General features: G+C 36.3%; 2 protein-coding genes across 3 annotated transcripts; one reads left to right on the plus strand and one right to left on the minus strand.

Annotated features, from left to right (window-relative positions):
* The first annotated feature begins 280 nt into the window (after positions 1 to 280).
* On the plus strand, positions 281 to 2,751 carry LOC145576712 (protein trichome birefringence-like 31). The gene is made up of 5 exons (XM_081634430.1): positions 281 to 750; positions 1,011 to 1,182; positions 1,296 to 1,495; positions 1,633 to 1,779; positions 2,130 to 2,751. Exons 1-5 carry the CDS (start codon positions 356 to 358, stop codon positions 2,476 to 2,478), a joined length of 1,263 nt encoding a protein of 420 aa, XP_081490556.1. The 5' UTR covers positions 281 to 355; the 3' UTR covers positions 2,479 to 2,751.
* Positions 2,752 to 4,960: 2,209 nt separating this feature from the next.
* LOC145574812 (increased DNA methylation 1-like) lies at positions 4,961 to 16,742 on the minus strand. 2 transcript variants are annotated; one of them, XM_081632675.1, is made up of 9 exons: positions 16,387 to 16,742; positions 11,154 to 13,972; positions 9,655 to 9,778; positions 8,862 to 8,941; positions 8,431 to 8,672; positions 7,919 to 8,005; positions 7,643 to 7,742; positions 7,229 to 7,430; positions 4,961 to 7,132 (listed from the first exon to the last, which is right to left on the minus strand). In XM_081632675.1, the coding sequence occupies exons 2-9, from the start codon at positions 13,869 to 13,871 to the stop codon at positions 4,986 to 4,988; spliced, it is 5,700 nt and encodes a 1,899-aa protein (XP_081488801.1). In that variant the 5' UTR covers positions 13,872 to 13,972; positions 16,387 to 16,742; the 3' UTR covers positions 4,961 to 4,985. The 2 variants fall into 2 exon arrangements, with proteins under 2 accessions (XP_081488801.1, XP_081488800.1); XM_081632674.1 differs by having other exon boundaries at positions 7,220 to 7,430.
* Positions 16,743 to 18,931: the final 2,189 nt, after the last annotated feature.

Consider the following 18,931-nt stretch of genomic DNA (forward strand, 5'->3'; position numbering starts at 1 on the left):
ACCTTATTTGGATAGCGAGAAATCAATGTAACCATGATTTCCTAATCGCCCTCGCCAAATGTTATTAACAATGATTGACTAGCTCTTACTCTTACAAATTACAATACGTAAGTCTACTTATAAATAATTAAAATCACCAAGAACCATTTTAATAAAACATTATAGTAGCAAAAGACACCTAAATTCAGATACTTTACCAACCGGTAGTTGCATGGGTAACAGGTTACTTCTCAAAATGCTTGAATCTAAAGTTAAAGCTAAACATTGCAAAAACCATGTTCAAAACACGTACCAAACTCGTACAAATCTTTCTTCCTTCCTTCTCTTAACCTTCCAAGATTAGCCAAAACCCGAAATGACGACCCAACAATCTCCCAATCGCGCTAAGTACCATTCCATCTTACCTATAGCGTTGGCCTGTGTACTTGTGCTAGGGACCGCGAGGCTAGTGTTTGACAACCTAAAGAGTAACCGAGAAAGTATTTTTGGCCAATGGCAATTTTGGTTACGAGGGGGTGGATTTCATAGGTACATATTCAATGCATTTGATGATGATGATAATAGTTACGAAGATATAGAAGATTGTAACGTTTTCGACGGGAAATGGGTTTGGGATAATGTGTCTCGCCCGTTGTATAGTGAAGAGAGTTGCCCCTTTTTGGTTAAACAAGTTACTTGTCAAAGAAATGGAAGACCTGATAAATCTTACCAGAATTGGAGATGGCAGCCTAATGAATGCAATTTACCACGGTAACATTATTTTTTAGTGTATGGTAAAAAATTTTGATGTGAATTTATTTTGAAGATTTGACTTAAGAAGTTTTGAGTATGAGATAAAATTAATGTGGAAATGTTGTTCAATATTATGGATGGAGCATCTTAATGTCTAATGTCGAAAAATTTGTAAGGAAAAACATTGGTTATGTTGAATACACCTGTTGTATACAAGACCTACTTTAATTTACGTACTGTTTTTAAAAGTAAGGTGATGGCATATATGATGTGTACAGGTTTAATGCAGTAAAGCTATTGCGTATACTAAGGAACAAACGCTTGATGTTCGTAGGAGACTCGATTCAAAGAGGTCAATTCGACTCGATGGTTTGCATGTTACAGTCTGCAATACCTGATGGAAAGAAATCACTTCATAAGGTTCCTTCTAAGAAGATTTTCCGTGCTCAGGTAATTTTAATTACAAAGTATTTCTTACTACAACTACTTTCACTAATTCAAATTTAATGTAACTTTAGTGACATAAAAAGAAGATTAATTATATATATGGAATTGTCATGCAGGAATATAATGCTACAGTTGAGTTCTACTGGGCTCCGTTTATAATCGAGTCGAATTCAGACCATTCTACAAATCATTCAGTGCTTAAGAGGCTGGTTAAGCTTGATCGTATTGCAGATCACAGTAAAAACTGGGAAGGAGTGGACATTTTGGTATTTGAAAGCTATGTTTGGTGGATGTACAAGCCTATCATAAACGCAACGTAAGTGTGAATGGTAATTACATATTCAATCAATGATGTGCTTCATTTATACTATAGGTGCTGTGTTCTAGCTGATTGATTTTTCCGCGATTTTCTTTTCTTTGGATGGCTAAATTTGTTGGAAATATATGTTACAGGTACAGAAATCTCAATGATGTACAAGAATATAATGTTACTACTGCTTACAAAATGGCATTGGAAATGTGGGGAAACTGGTTGGACTCGAGCATCAATCCTCAGACACAGAAAGTCTTCTTCATGAGTTTGTCTCCTACTCATTTGTGGTAAGATTTTCTTCTATTTGTAAGTAGCATCAATGTCTGAGAAGTCGTAAAAAGGCTGTTTCGGATTGAATTTGATTCGAGTTAATCTCCTACACATTCGAATGAGGTCAATTCAGGTTAAATTTGGGTCCGAGTCCTGTTGTTCCAGCCGGGTAGTTTTAACCAGGTCAGTCTGTCCGGGTCTAAAAGTTTGGAACTTGTCTAACCCCTGAATGAAACAGGGCAATGAACATTCAGTGTTCAAAGCTCGAACATGTACATGTACTAATCCTTCTTAGAGCCTAAATTGCAGCCGGATTACCTTGCTTGTTAATCAATGTAATATTAATGTTACTCTTTGCAAATAACAGGAGCTCAGAATGGAACCCAGGAAGTGACGGCAACTGCTTCAACGAAAAGGAACCGATCCATGGACCATACTGGGGGATGGGAACAAATCGTGAAATCATGAAAATAGTGCAAGAAACAATACAAGGTCTAAAGACAGAAGTAACATTTCTGAACATAACACAGTTGTCAGACTTCAGAAAAGATGCACATACTACAATATATACAGAAAGGAAAGGAAAACTTTTAACTAAGGAACAAAAGGCTGACCCAAAAAACTTTGCAGATTGCATTCATTGGTGTTTACCAGGAGTTCCTGATACATGGAACGAGATTTTGTATGCACATTTGTTACAAGAGTTTTATAACTAATCTCTTTGTTAGGACCAAATTTTGATTCATATTAATTACTATATTCTATCAAAAACAAAAGTTTTAACACGAAAGATTGCAATGAGACTTTGAGAGGAGAAAATCAGGAGGTCTATTTTTCGAGATGGTTATGAAACGAGCCTGACTCAAGACCCTATTGCAAGTTAAATCCCAGCCTATACAGAGAAGAGAACGGAAAATTCTTTGTATGATTTAGGAAATTAGACATGAATAAAAAGCGACGTTATACGATTTTGTAACACTTAATCCTGTAAATCACACACTTTGCATTTTTGGTAGTTTAGAATTCAATAAACTGTTCTTTGTAATTGCATTGGAATAAGAAGTATATATTTGAGTAAAAAAAAGAAGCATATATTTAGATAAAATGAAAATTTTCTAGCTCTACTAAACAAGTTGTATTAGTAATCGAAATTTCTGCCTAATAGTTCTCTAAATCTTTAACCAACTAAGTCAAATGCCCTTTACCCAAGTTTATAAGATACAAGTCAAAATATATTATCACCATGAACACCATATAATCTGACAATCTCCCAGTCTATGTCTTCAACATACTCCGTTTCGAAATTCTTCAGGATGTTTTGGGCACTTTCACTGAGGTGACTGAAATCTCTATCACAGTTGCGATATGGTTTTTGGACCTCTTTACTTTCTTCCAGTGTCTCCCTAGTTGGAATCTGGAACATTTTATAAAAGAAAAGGCAGAAAATGAGAATCCACTTTTAGGAAACAAATTAATACTAATTCTTGCCTTTAATTCCAAGCCTAAGAAAAATTTCGATACAAATTCAACTATCAACTAACAGCAAATTTTTAGTTCACAACTGTCTTTCTTTCTAAAAGAAGGTTTTAATTGGAAAAACCTCATAATCACTTCCATATATATCGCGGCCATATGCTCTTCTGAATGAAGTTGAGAGATCATCTTCTTGAATATCATCATCAAAGAGAGATAATTTTTTCATTGCAACAGCTAATTTCTTCTTGTCATTCTCACTCGTTGTCTGCACTTGCACTTGGTCTCTGACGTTCCCACGAGAATTCTGCATTTACAAACGAATAAAATCAAACATTGATCAGTAACAAAGGCCTGAAAGAACCGCGATCTTTGCAGTGAAACGGATAATACTAACATCCTAACGTACTAATATAGTAACATGAAGAGTAATAACCTGGATCATTGTGTCATCAATTTCACGGCACATATCACTGATTGTCTCGTATATAACTTCAATAAACGACATACACCCGCAATTTAATATCGAGTTCAACATGATGGCGCTTTTAATGGAGATTAACAACACTCCTAAACTTTGTGCAACTCAAGTAATCTGCAATATTCAGAAGTTAGCACTTAATTAGAAACTGGTAATAATGTGCCTTAAAAAAATAAAATAAGGAAACTGGTAATAATGTTAATTATAATGTAAGAATTATGAACATTAATATCTATACATTATTTTACATCATTAAAAAATTAAAAATAAGTACTACACCTTATTTTGTTACGTTAAAACACCAACTCTAACGTTATGATTCCTAATAATAGTCTAATTAATCATTACAAATTAAGTCACCATGTAAATCACACAAAAACACAAACCCAAAGTTTAGATAGTAACAAGAATTGAAACACAAAAACTAAAGTATACTTGGTTTCTTGAATGCTACTCTATAAAAAAAAAAAAAAAAAAAAAAAAAAAAAAAAAAAAAAACAGTAACAATCATTGTAAAAACGCGACATAAAGAGTACTTTGGGTTGTTGATAGTGTAATTTGAATTAAAAACACGACAACTATATCTGGGCAGAGCAAGTAGTAATTAAAAAGATCAATTCTTGATGCAGGGAAGAAAGAAAAAAGACATAGACATTAAAGAAAAGAGCAAATTAAAGAAAGGAGAGAGCATAACCTGTGATGCGAAACAACGTTTTTCCAAAGCAATGATTTGTGGGTAGCTCTGCAATTATATATAGTGATTCTTTCAAACAGAATTTATTTCCCATTATAACTTTCAAGATTTAATTGGATTAGGAGTCCCAGTTCTAGTCAAACTACTAGTCTAAATAAAAATAATTCGCAACTATTACTAATTTTTCCCGATAACAAAAACAGATTATATATTTTTAGACCAATGATATAATTTGTACACGACCATTTATTATAATGATTTGATTTATTAAACTATATTATCCAGTATTATTTATATATAATAGTGTGCTTAATATTATTAATTTTTAAACCAAGGAAAATCACTCTATTCAAAAAAAAAATAATAAAATAAAATAAAATAAAAAAAATCAGTTAATCTTGCTCTGAAACCCGTATATCTGATCTTAAGCTTGGACCCAAGTCACCCAACATAGGTCTGTCTGAGCTCACCTTGACTCAAGCTTTGATTAAGAAGAATCTGAGAATCCGATGACTCGGTTAGGGCTCAACAGCAACAAAGACAAGAAACATTCAAAATATGCACTGATATTATTACTACGGAGGCAAAACACTAGCTTGCTGAGATTGTTTAACCACAGAAAGCTGGTTTTCAGCAACATTTACATACTGGATTTCTTGACCATATTCCCCCTCCTCTTGGATTACATTATATTCACAATACAGTTCCGGTGAACGCTTTCCTAAACTAAATTCATCATGGTCAATGAGTTCAGGACCTGTTTCCATAGCTTCAACAGCAACTTCTTCCTGAACTGTCCCCGTGTTAATTAAACGAGGAGTCACGGCATCACTTGTGTTATTTGTGGTGATTATTTCCATGCTTTCATCAGTCTTTACATAATTAACTGCCTCGGAATACGTCAATTTTGTTGTCATATTTGCAGCTTCTGAATCCATGGCTACAGCAGTTTCCTCTTCTTCCTTCACCACCTTGACATTAATTGATAAATTCATGTTGACCAACTTGGTTGGTGCATTTGCGTTCAAATCACTTGAGATGGTAAAGTCCTCGATTTCCTTCATCACCCCCGAACTTGCCAACTTAACAGGCACATTATCACTCATAATACTCGCAGCTCCAATTTCCATGCCTTCTGTATCTTCATCATCCTCCATCACTAGATCCGAATCATCCGATTTCACAAACTTGAATTTCAGATCTTCTCTCATATTATTTGCAGCGCCTTTACCGATAATCCCATCTTCCTTAACTGTGTCTGCCTCAGAATTAGCCAGCTTGACCATCACACCTTCAGTAAGATTACTTGTAGCCTCATCATTTTCCTTCACTGTTTTCAAGCTCACCAACTTAGTTTCCTCATCTTTCTTCACTGTCACCAAATCATCCATGGTCAACATGTTTTCCCAAGTGTTACTGGCACTTGCAACCCCTGCTTCCTTGCCTTCTGCAACTTCATCTTCTTCGTTCACGACTTCTAAATTCACCAGTCTATTTACCATAATTTTACTCCTATCACTCACTACTCCTATACCTATGCTTACCGAAGCTTCTTCATCTTCCTTCACAGCCTCTAAATTCATCAACTTAACAGACAGACTTTCTCTCACATCAATAGCTCCAGAAGATAGCTCACCACAATTAATGCCTACAGCACCTTCCTCTTCTTCCTCTGCAACTTCCATATAATCTGACTTAATAGTCACAGTTTCTCTCACATTACTTGCAGACCTGACTTCAATACCTCCAGGAGATTGCGTATCTTCCTTTTCTGCCTCCAACTTCACCATTTCAGTTGCCACATTTTCATGAATGTTACTTGAAGCATCAACTTTCATGGCTTCGGCAGATCCTTCATCTCCCTTCACTGTCTCTGAACTTTCAAACTTACATTGCACATCTTGATTAGTTTTACATGCATCATTGGTGATCTCACTTTCCCCACCCTTACAACCCACGTGATTTCTGAGCTCTAAAACTGATTCAGCTTCCATAACCATGCTTTCAGCATGAGTTGCATCATCAAGCAGAAGTTCTACATTTTTTTCCATTTTTTTGAAGACAATATCATCTAGACTCTCCCTTGTGAATTGGTTCGAAAGAGAGTTGTCTTGATTTATATATTCTAGTAATTTTGGAAATCCACAAAATTTATCTGCTGTTAATATTTCAGCTCTGCTATTAGGCTTGTTCTGGGCAGGTGGTGTTTCCATGCATTCCACAGCACTAACAATGTATTGGTCATTAGCAGCTTGCAAACGATTGCTCTGATCTTCTATATCAAGTCCAATCTCTGACCCCACGTCAGAAAATTGGGATTTCATCTGGATATCACCTTCACTCGTTTTAAATAAACCAAATTGCAAAATTTTCCTATCCTCAAACTCATTTGTTTCTATTCCACACCCAACTGGTACGTGGAAAACCTCTTCCTCATTTCTAAAACCTGTTGTTACATTTGTAACCCTATCCTCCTGCTCCAAAGAACCCAAACCATTGAAAATTTCAGTATCCATTTCATCAGCAGCAGCAGCACTCTTTGGAGCTTCACCTGTCTCCATATCAGATAAGGTCACCGGCTTAACTTCTAGTGCATTTGCATTTCCATTAAAAGTATCCTCTCCAGCATTTCCATACATGGCATTTGTTTCAGGATTCCCTTCCAAGCACTTACCTACCTTACAAGACTCATCACTGCCAACGGCAGAGAAATCTTCAACTCCTGAATTGAGGACAATTTTAGTCAGTATCATTTTATCATTGTAATTAGAAAATCATCTACGATAAATGACTGTGACTATCATTGAACCTAAATCACCATTTGGTAGATCTGCAGCTTGATTCACGTAGAGTGTCTTTTTAAGCATCACAGTTCCTGGAAACACCATCAGGTTGATTTTGTTCAAGCTTCTTTTCTCTTCTTCCTCCACAGGAACAAAGCCAAAACCAACGGTCCAAGTTTCTACTAAATCAGCAATTGCAGTAATCACAAGCTTCTCAACTTTCAGGGATATGAGCATCTACAGCCATAAAAGGTTAAAAGAAATAATGAGTTTCTTCATATACATGAAAAGTGGGAAGACACATTAATCCAACTTTGTTAATATAGATTCTGGTGAAAGTAAGTATTATTGGCTTCTGCAGTTATAGATACCAGGGGTAAAAACAAGTCAAACAACCCCATAACCAACCCAACACCACAGAGAAGGCAGCCAAATACAAAGTAAAATACCTTTTCAATAGAATTTAGCAAACTTCGACACATTCCCTGTCGGCGATATTTGCTACAAGTTGCGATGAGTGGCATCTCTGCAACAGCTACTCCATGCACTCTGTAAACGTTGAGGTCAAATACTATAGTTAGTTGTTAAGTGCAGCAATAAAGCACAATAACAAGAATATGATTATGACAATTAGACATGGTAAGTGAATTGTAACTTTCAAATAAATCATTCAAGAATAATGAAGAAATATGAGCCTATGGGATCATAAATACCACTTATGATACCTTATAGATGCAACTGATATCAGTACATCATCTTTCTCCAAGACAGCAGTATAAAATCCATGATAATCCAGTCTTGGAAATTCTGACCTGGCATCAGTAACATCAAAATCAGTCAAACAGATGAAAGAAGGGTGCTTCACAGAAATTTACTTCAAGCCAATCAGATAATAGCAATTTGATGGACAAAGCATGATGGTCCAATTACTGAGGGGCAGAAAGAATATATTTTCTGAATTTTCGTGAATAATCCTATTATAGAAGTTGGGGAAGCTTATGTTTGGTTTTTGTTCTTTTTTCCAATAAATCAGAGACTTCACTCAGAGAAAACTTCACACTATATATGCATGCTATTAGATTGTCATCAAGGACAATATAAATGGAGTGGATCATGTGGACAAATTAAGTATGACCTCAAATTTACTACTGCATTCATAACTCAGGTATCAATACATGGGAAAAAAATATACAGTATATATTATTATTGCTATTAACATCCAAACAACGGTACTTACCCCCAATTGTACACCACTTGTGGTATCATATCTATGCCTGTTCTTGGATCGATCATAGAGAGGAAGCACTCCTCCATAATGGTAACAGCAGCAGCTAACTTAGAATTGCATTCAGCCTTTAACGCGAAACGTTGAGCAGAAGAAACTTTTTTGTCATCATGAATGCATCTCAGAAGGGTCCAGGTATAGTCATCAACAATTTTGTTCAACAAGCCAATACGAGATTGTATACCACCAAAGACCTGCAAAATCATTTGCAGGACTGTGAAGGTCAACCAAAATTGAGGAAGATCCATGAACAATTTAAATGTCTAAATGGAATAATGGATAGCTTACACTCTTCCACTATCTTTTATAATTTGTCCTACATGTACAGCCAACATTAACATATCTGATGGGAAGTTGGGAACTAAAGTTATAGACCAGATTACCTCTTCACAATTTGAGCCACAGAACCAAGGTGCACCGCCAAGCTTACTCATACTCTTGTCCGTCAAGCACCCTTGATGATCTGTTAGCAGAATTGACAGTCATTACTTCACAAAGGAAAAGATAAATTACTAATCATGCCCGTAATATAGAGAATCTCAAAAAGACTTTATGCTATGTTCGGACAACAAATTAGAAGGAAAATGGAAGGGAGGGAAATAGGAGGAAGGGGAAGGAAGGGAAAGTGGAGGAAATGATGAGTTCCATTTTCCCTCCAAATCTCTCCAATTTTGAAGGGATGGTCTTTATTAAAGGAGGAGGGAAAATGGATCCCTCCATCCCCCTCCCCTTTCCTCCCCCAACATATTATCCAAACAAGGAAGTTTGTCTCCCTCCCTTTCCCTTCCCTTCCTTTCCTTCCATTTTTTGTTATCCAAACATAGCCTTAAAGTGAAGTCTTTTTTTTTATTAACAGGCCACTATCACCAACGTTCATAGGCTGATAGCAATATTCCGTTCCTGTCTCTTTAAGATAATATATTTTTATAAATTAATACAAAGATTAACAAATTCAGGGAATTAAAAAAATTGAAAAGGGCCTACCCTTGTTCAATTCACAAAAACAGTTAATCCTGATAAGTTCAAAAAAGTTCAGAAAAGGACCAACAAGTTAGATGGTAGGTTTAGATAAGTTCATAAAAGGGCTAACCGACTAATCTATTCAGAAAGGGTTTTTTAGGTGAAAAGAAAGAAGCTTATAGCAAAGAACATTCTAGAACAGTAAAAGAAGTATACACTTTTTATCGCATTGTGAACACTTCAGTGCAGCATAAGAACTTGAGGTTCCTGCATCGTTGGCTAGTGCTCCACATACCTCACAAGTACAGTTTGGGCAATACCAACTTCCTTCAGGAAGCTCCTGTGCCAAACAAATAAAAATCAGAATAACTTCATATTGTGGATGCTAAATTGTAGAAAAAGCAAAACACAAAGTGAAATAAAGAAATTAGTATATAGTATATACATAATCAACACTGAAATCTTAAACCAGAACACAGAACATTCTACAGATTTCAACAGCTAAGACATACATGCATAGGAGCATGCACAATACATGCTCCTTAGATAAGAACAAATACCAATCCTGCCAGTGATTTTAACATGAAGTATCATTGTGGCAGCTTCGACTATTGTATTCTACACCAATACCAGTTCATGTATTCAAAAGTAGACCAAACCATTCAGAAGGTAAGAAACAACACCTAAACACATGCAGGCTAGAGAGAAAAACTAAGCATACCAAGACTTACGCCACAAACACGACAGTAATATTTGAAGGCAAAGACTGCTTCCAGTTGCACCTTCATACATATTAGTAAATGTTCATGGATTCAAAGTAAAGATTGAAAGTAACAAATGGATAGCACTATACAAAGTGCAAAAAGGATATACATAGTAGCCTGGTAGGAGATCTTAATCTTCTTACATGAAGATTGACATCTCCATTCATGTACATACTTGTATAGTCTCTAGCTCTCTACTTTAATTCAAAGCTCATGTACTCTTTGCATTAAGCTTACCATACTCGAGTAATCCATATTAGTAAAAGTCATATTGCAAATAGATAGCAGGGAAGTTTTTGTGCCAGATAAACTTTTTATCATGTATTCTTCTATACTGAAAGCATCCCTTATTCCTAGGGAGGATAGGATTGAGTCACTGAGATAACTATTTATGGTGTGAAGCCTGAAAAATCTATTGATACGTGATCAGAACCCTCATCAATCAAGTCAATAAACAAAAAGATCTTTCCAGCCTAAAATATGGCTGCTCCATTTTCAGAAGGTATTGATCAACAAAATAAGCGCTGTGGACGGAAACTCTGTCAGCAAATGGAGTCTTATATATATATTTTAGCAGAATAAATTCTGAGACCTTTCTGCAGGCAGGTCGATAAATCATAGCTAATTACCAGTCAAAAAAGTTTTGGTACCAATTTGAGTGACGTAAACAACATAATGCATGCATATTTCCCATCCAAATTAGAGCCTGAGTATACTAGAACAGCTTACATCAGCAACAATAAAAAAGTTCAGAAGCACAATTTTATCCAGTTAATATTACACTTAATTCACACCCTTGACACAGTTCGATATGGCTATTCTGCACTGGGGGGCAGGTGATGTCATATAAAGGAGTGTAACCAATAATTTCTTTTTAAAAAAATAGCCAATATGAGTAGGAATAATTAATAGTGGAAGGAAGAAACATAAGCAAATAAGCCACAAACAAACCTCTGCTGACAAGCATGACTGATGGAATGTGGAAGGACAGTTATCACAACACAGTAATTCTCCTCCATCGCCACAAAGTCCACAAGAATCATCATTTTTGTCAAACCTATCAGCTGACACATGTCTTGGGCCACTTTTCCTGACCTTGTATTCAGCCGACCATGCTTGAAGCTGGCATAGAGTATATGGCCGGCCAGACCCCACAAACAGATTCAAACAAGGACGATTCTGATTAAAACCTGCATGGATTTTAAACCTAGAGACAGAAAACACCTCACTGCAACAATTACACAGAATCCCATTCTTTGTAATAACACCTTCTTTAGCCACAGCATCATCCTTCGGGTCACGGTATTGAACTGCTTCCTTTACAAGTACAGCCCCAACACTAATTAACCACGCCAAAACCGTCCTATTATCAATCAATGTCCACCTATCTGTGACATGTTTCCCACCCTTACCAGTGCCCCGCAGAAGCAACCTGCAACTACCTTTCTGAGTCTTGCGCTTCTGCAGAGATTTTAACTTAAACTTCCCAGGCTCAGAACCGCATTCATCAATCCTGGATCTGAAGCTTCTTTTCTTTATTATTGCCGAGATTAACAAGTCGTCATCCTTAAGCCGGGAACCCATTGACCGCCTCTTGCTGCTGTGACGCTTTCTAGGCTTCATACTTTTCTTGCAGGACTGAGATTCAAAAGATCCATCATATGCATGGGGTTTATTGGTATTATGGCCAGCTTTTACCTTTTCTAAACAGCAATCACTAAGATATCTGCTTTGGTGAGATTTTCCAAGTATAGACCTTTTTAATCCATTTTGATGCTCAAAGAGGCCGGTTGGAAACCTATCTGATATTCTATCATTGCCAGCACAATCCATAGACCAACCCTGGACATCAACCAACTTCAATTGGCTGCTCCTATCACTGGTCGGACGAGTATCATCAGTTTCTGCTTGGCATAGCTTGGAGAGTTCAACACCAGAAAACCCTTCAGTTTCACAGTCCATTTTCTTCAGCCCTGCATTAATGATAGATCTTTCCGACGGTTCAGCTCCTTCCTCCAACAAACAAACTGACAAATCTTTGGAGCTTTCCATGATAAATTCCAGGTTATGTTTATCAAAGCTTGGAGAGCTCATACAACTCGATTGATGAGATAAAGGCTGTTTATAGATTGCATGGGTCTCAGTAGAACCAACAGGAACGTCATACAGATAAGCAGGATGCTGTAAACATTTGCTATCAGAACCACATGCTGATAAGCGACAAGAATTCATAATTTCATCCGTACAAGCTCCTACATAGTGATTATCAGTGTTAGCAACTGTCTTTACAAGACGCATGCTATTTCCTTCAGAAACATAAAATGATTTGGTATTATGAGTCTCCACAAGATTAGAGTCCATGGAAGGCCTCTTCTTATCACCTTTCCTGGATTTTGGTCTAAAATCTATCCCACCTTCTCTGTCCACATCAGGTACGTAACTTTGCTTTGCTATGACTACAGTTCCAGCTCTGAGTGCATGAATCTTTCTGTTCACGAGAACCACATTCACAAAGGGATCCAGAAGTCTCCATTGACAACTCAATGAGCACTTAGGCTCCCCATCGGTCATTGTACTGTCAATATACCTTAGTGTCTCATACATATCAGAGCAGAATTGATGAACATTAGTCCACTCTTTATCACCTACAGTCACTTTACTGTTACCATAGGCAAATAATCTCTGACCAACCAAGTCCCAAACTTTTGAAAATTCACGAACAAGCTTTCCATCTGGTGATCGGTAAACATATCTGTTCCTCCCATCATTTCTTATTCGCTTCTCAGGGGACCATCCAGCTTTTTCAAGCAAGAGGTATACTCGGGAACGAAGAATAGCATGGGCATCCTTCATGTTGTCACAATTCAATATTTCATCATCTTCGCATTCAAGATAAGTTTCATTTTTAGTACTTTTGTCAGCACGCTCAGGTGTTCCACACTCACTGACTGCAACAGCTGTGGGGCTGGGGGCCAAAAGTTTGGTAGCAGAACTTTCCTGGGAAATAGGTGAGGCTATAGATTTACTGCAGCCAACTTGCTTTACTTCACTTCCATCCAAGCCTGACAAGCTACAATTAAGAGTGACGCTATCTCCTAAGTTGCCTTCTTGGTCTGATTCAGGATATTGCTTTAACAGGTAACAACTAGATGTCACACCTTCACAGCACGATTCAACCACATGGCACATAAGAATTTGGCAGGGAGAAGGCAACACAGGACAATATGTTTCAGAAACAACTTGCTTCAGCGGAACAGATGAGGCCACAGCCTTATCAAGGTAAGGTTTAAAATTAGACAGCTCATTCACTGAATATCTCATCCGCTTTGCATGAACATCATGATCAATCCTTTCATCCATAATAGACCCTTCTGTGGAGCTTATTGCTTGTAAGTCCCTTTGGAGTTCATCAGAAACACCCTCCTTCTGACTCAGATCTTTTGAGGAAGCTTCATGGGTTACGGCAGAGTTTTCACTGTGAGAACTAGGTGAAATCTCTAGCATTTCATCATGCTCATTTAAGCATCTGGTAACTCCAGGAATCTCACATTTTTTACCACAGGCAACTGAAGCATTTCCATAGAACACCTCCTGGGAAATGCGGATCTCATCATTTGAGTCCTCAAAGCCATCATCTACTATATCAAAGATATCCTGGCTGAACATCATCTCTGGCCTTAGGCTAATTTCATTTCACTAGAATGCACCTTCCTTCCAGCTTGCTACATTGAAAAGGTCAGAATCAATATCTTTGTAAAGCATCTCGAACCCTGCACCAAAATAATAGAAGTAATTAAATATGTCATATTCACCCTAGCAACAATTTTTGAAATCCTAAATCGCTATATCTTGTAGGCGTCTTTGCATCTTAACAATAATATAGTTACTTTCTTTGTTCTCTTTTAGCTGCAACAGAGGGGAGGGGAGGTGAGAGGCACGCATATTGAAGAGCCCATATGCTGAGGACAGATATGGAGACAGGCAAGTCAAGCAACCCATTGAGAGGAGAGAGATAAAAAGGACTTAAGCCAAGAAAAGTAATGTCGCAATTCAAAAAGACTGGATTAATTATTTATTAAGTTAATACTATGATGTAAATATATTAAATGTCCTATAGTTGCATTAGTGTCTGCAGTAAATTTAATAATAAATATTACCTCTAACAGAACTTTTAATAGTAAAATTTAGTTGAAGTCATCTAAAACCCTGGATTTACGCAAGAATCGTACAATAATGATTCAGTTAGGAGTTAGCTTAATACTACATAGTACACATGATAAAAACAAATAATTCAACTGTCTCAGACAGACCCACCCGTTTGAAAATGAACTACAATAATAATCATTTAATTTAATGATTTGTACTTAATAGAAAACCCAAGAAGTGAAAGAAAGGATAAATGGGCAGCACCTTTCATTCTCAAACTTCCAACATAGAGGAACAACTATAATTTTTATTTGAATACCTTATAACTGAAGTTAATTATAATTGGCAAAGCATTTTCTTTGTCTAGAATTAATAGTTATATATTATTTCAAGATGTCCAAAGAAAATTCCATTTCCCAAAATTAATAGTAGATCACAGTTGCATTCCCCAGAATGCTCCCTTTAATTCAATTAATGCAAAGAGGAAGGGGATAACACAACTAATATGAGTGCTTTAAGGAACTCAAGTTGATCTTTAATTTTAAGGGGCCGGGACAGTCAGTATGCTATTGATGGATGGAGGTAGCTATTGTAGACCCCCTCCATCTCCCCCAAAAAAATATCTTTATTGTTAAACTTACGAGCGAGACTTAGAATAACTTATTACTTGTCCTTCTTCTCACTAAACATCAAAGTTGATTTACAAGCCATCTGGGTGACAATAATGTAATTTTAAGTTGACAAATACTCCGGAGTACTATAGATATTCAACAAAGCTTCAGAATTTCCAAAAAAAACTAAAATCCTACAATAAAACTTATGGAGAACTTGTGATGTATTCGGCAGTTGAATACTACGTACGTAATTTATGGAGGCAAATGTTTGACAACTTTTCAAGGGAAAAAAACTTTCAGTTCCACATTTTGATATAAAACCAAAAGATGCATTTAACGGAAAACAAGGTATTCGGGGCCCAACAGTAATTGTAAGCTTTGAACTGTACTCATGCAATAGTGGCATTGTGAGTCAAGACTAAAGCTTCTAAGATCAACCCAACTTGTTGTGGGCCAAGTCTGGCTACCTAAGTCCTAAGGTCCATTTAGCTTGTTATCAACCCTAAATGTAGAATTATAAAAACACAATTTTTTTTCTCTCTAATTGGTTTTTTAACCCACACGAAAGAAGCAATGAAAGGCCATACTCTAGTAACTTCAAGTCATTTCTTATTTTCTTTCCAAGAACACGAACTACACTCTACATTCAAACAGACTGCAGGCATAGAACCTAGATCAATGTGTCATATAATCTATGCCCCAACCAAGCAACGAGATCAGGAATGTGTGGCTTACATTCTCCTTCCTCCCTGGTAGTCACATAATCTAGCCTCAAGTAAAGAGCTAACAGATAAGCGGAATTCAGTGTTCAATCTCTCCATTATCATGGTACATGAGATAGTTCTAGATTTCTTCTAGGTATAAGGAACTTCACTTGGTTTCTCAAGCAAGCATTGTATCAGGAGTATTAATGTAAATTTGTAATTGTTCATTCGACAAAAAGCCTTCACTCTTTCTAGAGCTCACACATATGTACCTTAAACATCAATTACTTCTCTCTGAATTCATTTTCTACAGTAATTAGCTAAAAATGTAATTTTTTTATTTTTTGGCAACAAACTTCTTCACAAAGTGCAATATAATATTACATAAACACAAGCATCATAGTATCCTAATTATGGAACACAACCCATAAAAACATTAGCCATAAAATTCCTTTTCTGTGCATGCAAATATCACTATACAGAATTCCCATTTCAATACAAACACTAATTATGAACAAAACCCAGAAAATATTTCCAAAATCTAACATCAACCCATCAAACAAAAATAATAAATCCCAAAATCAACGATAACATTTGTACAGAAATTGCTAAAAAAAATTACATAATCTAGCCAAAAAATTGAGAAATAAAATAATGAAAGATCTGAAATTAAGCTAAGAACAACACTTAAGTAAAATAGTAAAGAATAGATCTACTAACCTTTTTAAGAGAAATCCCAAAATAACATGCAAATTGAGCTCCAAATGGTATGAATTAGGGATTCAGAAATTGGGTTTTTTTTTCTTCAAATTTGCCGAAAAGCCCAGAAATTTCAGTGCAAAATCACAACCCAAGGCAACAACAACAAAACTGAGCAAAAAGGTGTGAATAAATACGAAGTATAGTGAAAAAAATTGTGAAAAATTCTTGATTTTTGAACCCGAATTCTGCTGAAAGCTCAACAAATGGCAATGGGTTTCTCTCTCTAACCTGGCAAAGTTAAGCCATAGGTGAGGTGAAGTCAGTTGGGTTGGGTGTGTGCATGTCCTATTGTCTATTCTATCTTCAGACCACTTATCTTTGATGTTATATTCATACATGTTTTTGTAAATTATTACAAGTACAGAGTTGCTATTTTATGCACTTAATTTGTGGGTAAATGGAAATTATATGTAATTAAGATTTGTTTAAGCACATAACTTGTTCTAAATTATGTTGTTTCTACATTGTTGTAATATGCACTTTTGTGTTTATGTTACTAAGTGCAATTATTTTTTAAAATTTGATATGATATGAGTTAATTTAAATTTGTCATAGGTTGTAATTGGCGATAGTGCAACACAACCTGAAATGGAGTTGAAACTGATAATTTAGGTAAAACTGTAAATCGACACTCGAAACTAATAAGAAGGGATAACTGATAAGATAACTTGTACTCATTATTATTTATTTAGTAAAACTAGTTGCTTAATTACCTAAAATTGATAATTCAATTCAAGGTAATATAAATGATAAGGTCTCCATTTATCTCCTAAATAAACTTTAGCAAGATATCCTAAGAAAGGGGAATAATACAATCACATTAATTTGTGCTAGGTAAATAAAATATTTGTTACTCTGGAAAAAGCTTAGTGAAAAGCAAAAAATGTGGTCCTTCGGTTCTTAGCTGCCATTAGATGAAACTAACTATATGAGTAATTCTCCGACAGTGAACAATGAAGGAAGGGATGTGTTTCATAGCCTTATGGGACCCCAACTAGGACAGTACAGACTATCAAGCCTCTTCTTTGTCTGTACTTCGTCTTCTTCGTTTGTCTATGGTTTTGTACTTCATCTTCTTCTTTGTGTTTAGGTTAGGGTTCTTCACTTCTTCGTGTACTATATCTTCTTCGTTCATGTTTTAATTCAATTTGTCTATAGTTCGTCTTTGTCTTCTTCGTGGTTAGGGTTCTTCATGTTCAATCAATTATTTTTCGATTTTCTCTCTCGTGGTTACTTTGGTAGCAAACCCCAGGTTAGTTCCTGTCACCCAACATCCGTCAAATTCAATTTGCCTTGTTGGATAAAATTAAAGAAATACCCATACTTCTTTTGTGGGGAATGATGAAAATAAGGCTAGATAAACTTCTCAATATAAACTAGCCTTCTAGCCCGTTCCATGCACAAGTTATTACTTAGGGGTCGTTAGGTTCGTCAAAGGGAAAGGGAATGAATTAAACAAAGGGAATGGAAAAGAATAGAATATAATTCCCTTTCTTTTGCAATGTTGTTTTTTTTATACAACAATAAAATCACAACCACCATACAACCACCACAAAAACTACAATATTACTTCTCCTTTCCCTCTTTCTCTAGCCACTGTGAATATCCCAACAACCCAGTCACCCTACCGCAACCCATCGCCGCCCCTCTCCCTACCCACGAAACCCTAGCACTCGAGAAAGCTCGGCAATGGCTGCACAATTGACAAGGACAATCGTTGCAATCGTGGCCATATACAGGGTAGGTTGCAATCCGACGGCGAAATCTTTTCTGACAAAGGGAGAGAGGTCTTAGCCGTTGCAGATGGCGAAGGAGAAGAATTTTTAAGGTTTTTCAATGGGGAAGGAGAAGGGTTTCGGGATAAAGTGGGGCGTCGAGGGGTTGCAGTAGGGTGGCTTGGGTGTTCGGTGGTGAGGAATCTTGCGTCTAGCGTGTTCGGCTGGTAGGGATGAGCACGGATCAGATATCCGATCCGAAATTGGATTTCGGATCGGATATCCGTATCCGAAATTGGATTTTCGATCGGATATCCGTATCCGAAATTTTAAAAATTTGATATCTGTATCCGATCCGAAAAGTTTCGGATATCCGACATTCGAATATCCGAAAATTTCGAATCGGATACTCCGTATATCCGATATCCGACCTTTTAATATTGTTGTTTAAATATTTTTTTAACATAATATTGTTTAATTAAATTCTAAATAAATATTTATAAGGCAAAAAAAAAAAAAATGGGAAAAATGATTTTTTATAAGGTAAATTAACGTAATTGAACTTAACTACAAGCAAATCTACTCACTGCAAAAATTCTCTAAAAAAAACTAATTCATTGAATCATTGCAATAATCTGAACAAGGAAAAAGATTATATAGATGATGGTGTTGGAGGTTGGTAAGTCGTCGTCGTTCCAATTGTTGATGATGGTGGCTGGACAACTGGAGCGACGCCGCTAAGGAAGCCGTCAGATCTAGAGGAGGGAGGTCGTCGTCGTTCCAATTGT

The sequence above is a fragment of the Chenopodium album genome, chromosome 13 (genome assembly GCF_948465745.1).
Source record: "Chenopodium album chromosome 13, dcCheAlbu1.1, whole genome shotgun sequence".
NCBI lineage: Eukaryota > Viridiplantae > Streptophyta > Magnoliopsida > Caryophyllales > Amaranthaceae > Chenopodium > Chenopodium album.

Excerpts from the sequence above, each read along its gene's own strand:
- LOC145576712 (XM_081634430.1), top strand. The coding sequence starts at position 356 with ATGACGACCCAACAATCTCCCAATCGCGCTAAGTACCATTCCATCTTA. Across the intron at positions 1,496-1,632 it reads AAGCCTATCATAAACGCAAC|GTACAGAAATCTCAATGATG; the intron begins GTAAGTGTGAAT and ends TATATGTTACAG. Across the intron at positions 1,780-2,129 it reads TTGTCTCCTACTCATTTGTG|GAGCTCAGAATGGAACCCAG; the intron begins GTAAGATTTTCT and ends TGCAAATAACAG.
- LOC145574812 (XM_081632674.1), bottom strand. The coding sequence starts at position 13,871 with ATGATGTTCAGCCAGGATATCTTTGATATAGTAGATGATGGCTTTGAG. Across the intron at positions 7,743-7,918 it reads ATATCAGTTGCATCTATAAG|AGTGCATGGAGTAGCTGTTG; the intron begins GTATCATAAGTG and ends CAACGTTTACAG. Across the intron at positions 7,133-7,219 it reads TCTACCAAATGGTGATTTAG|GAGTTGAAGATTTCTCTGCC; the intron begins GTTCAATGATAG and ends TCCTCAATTCAG.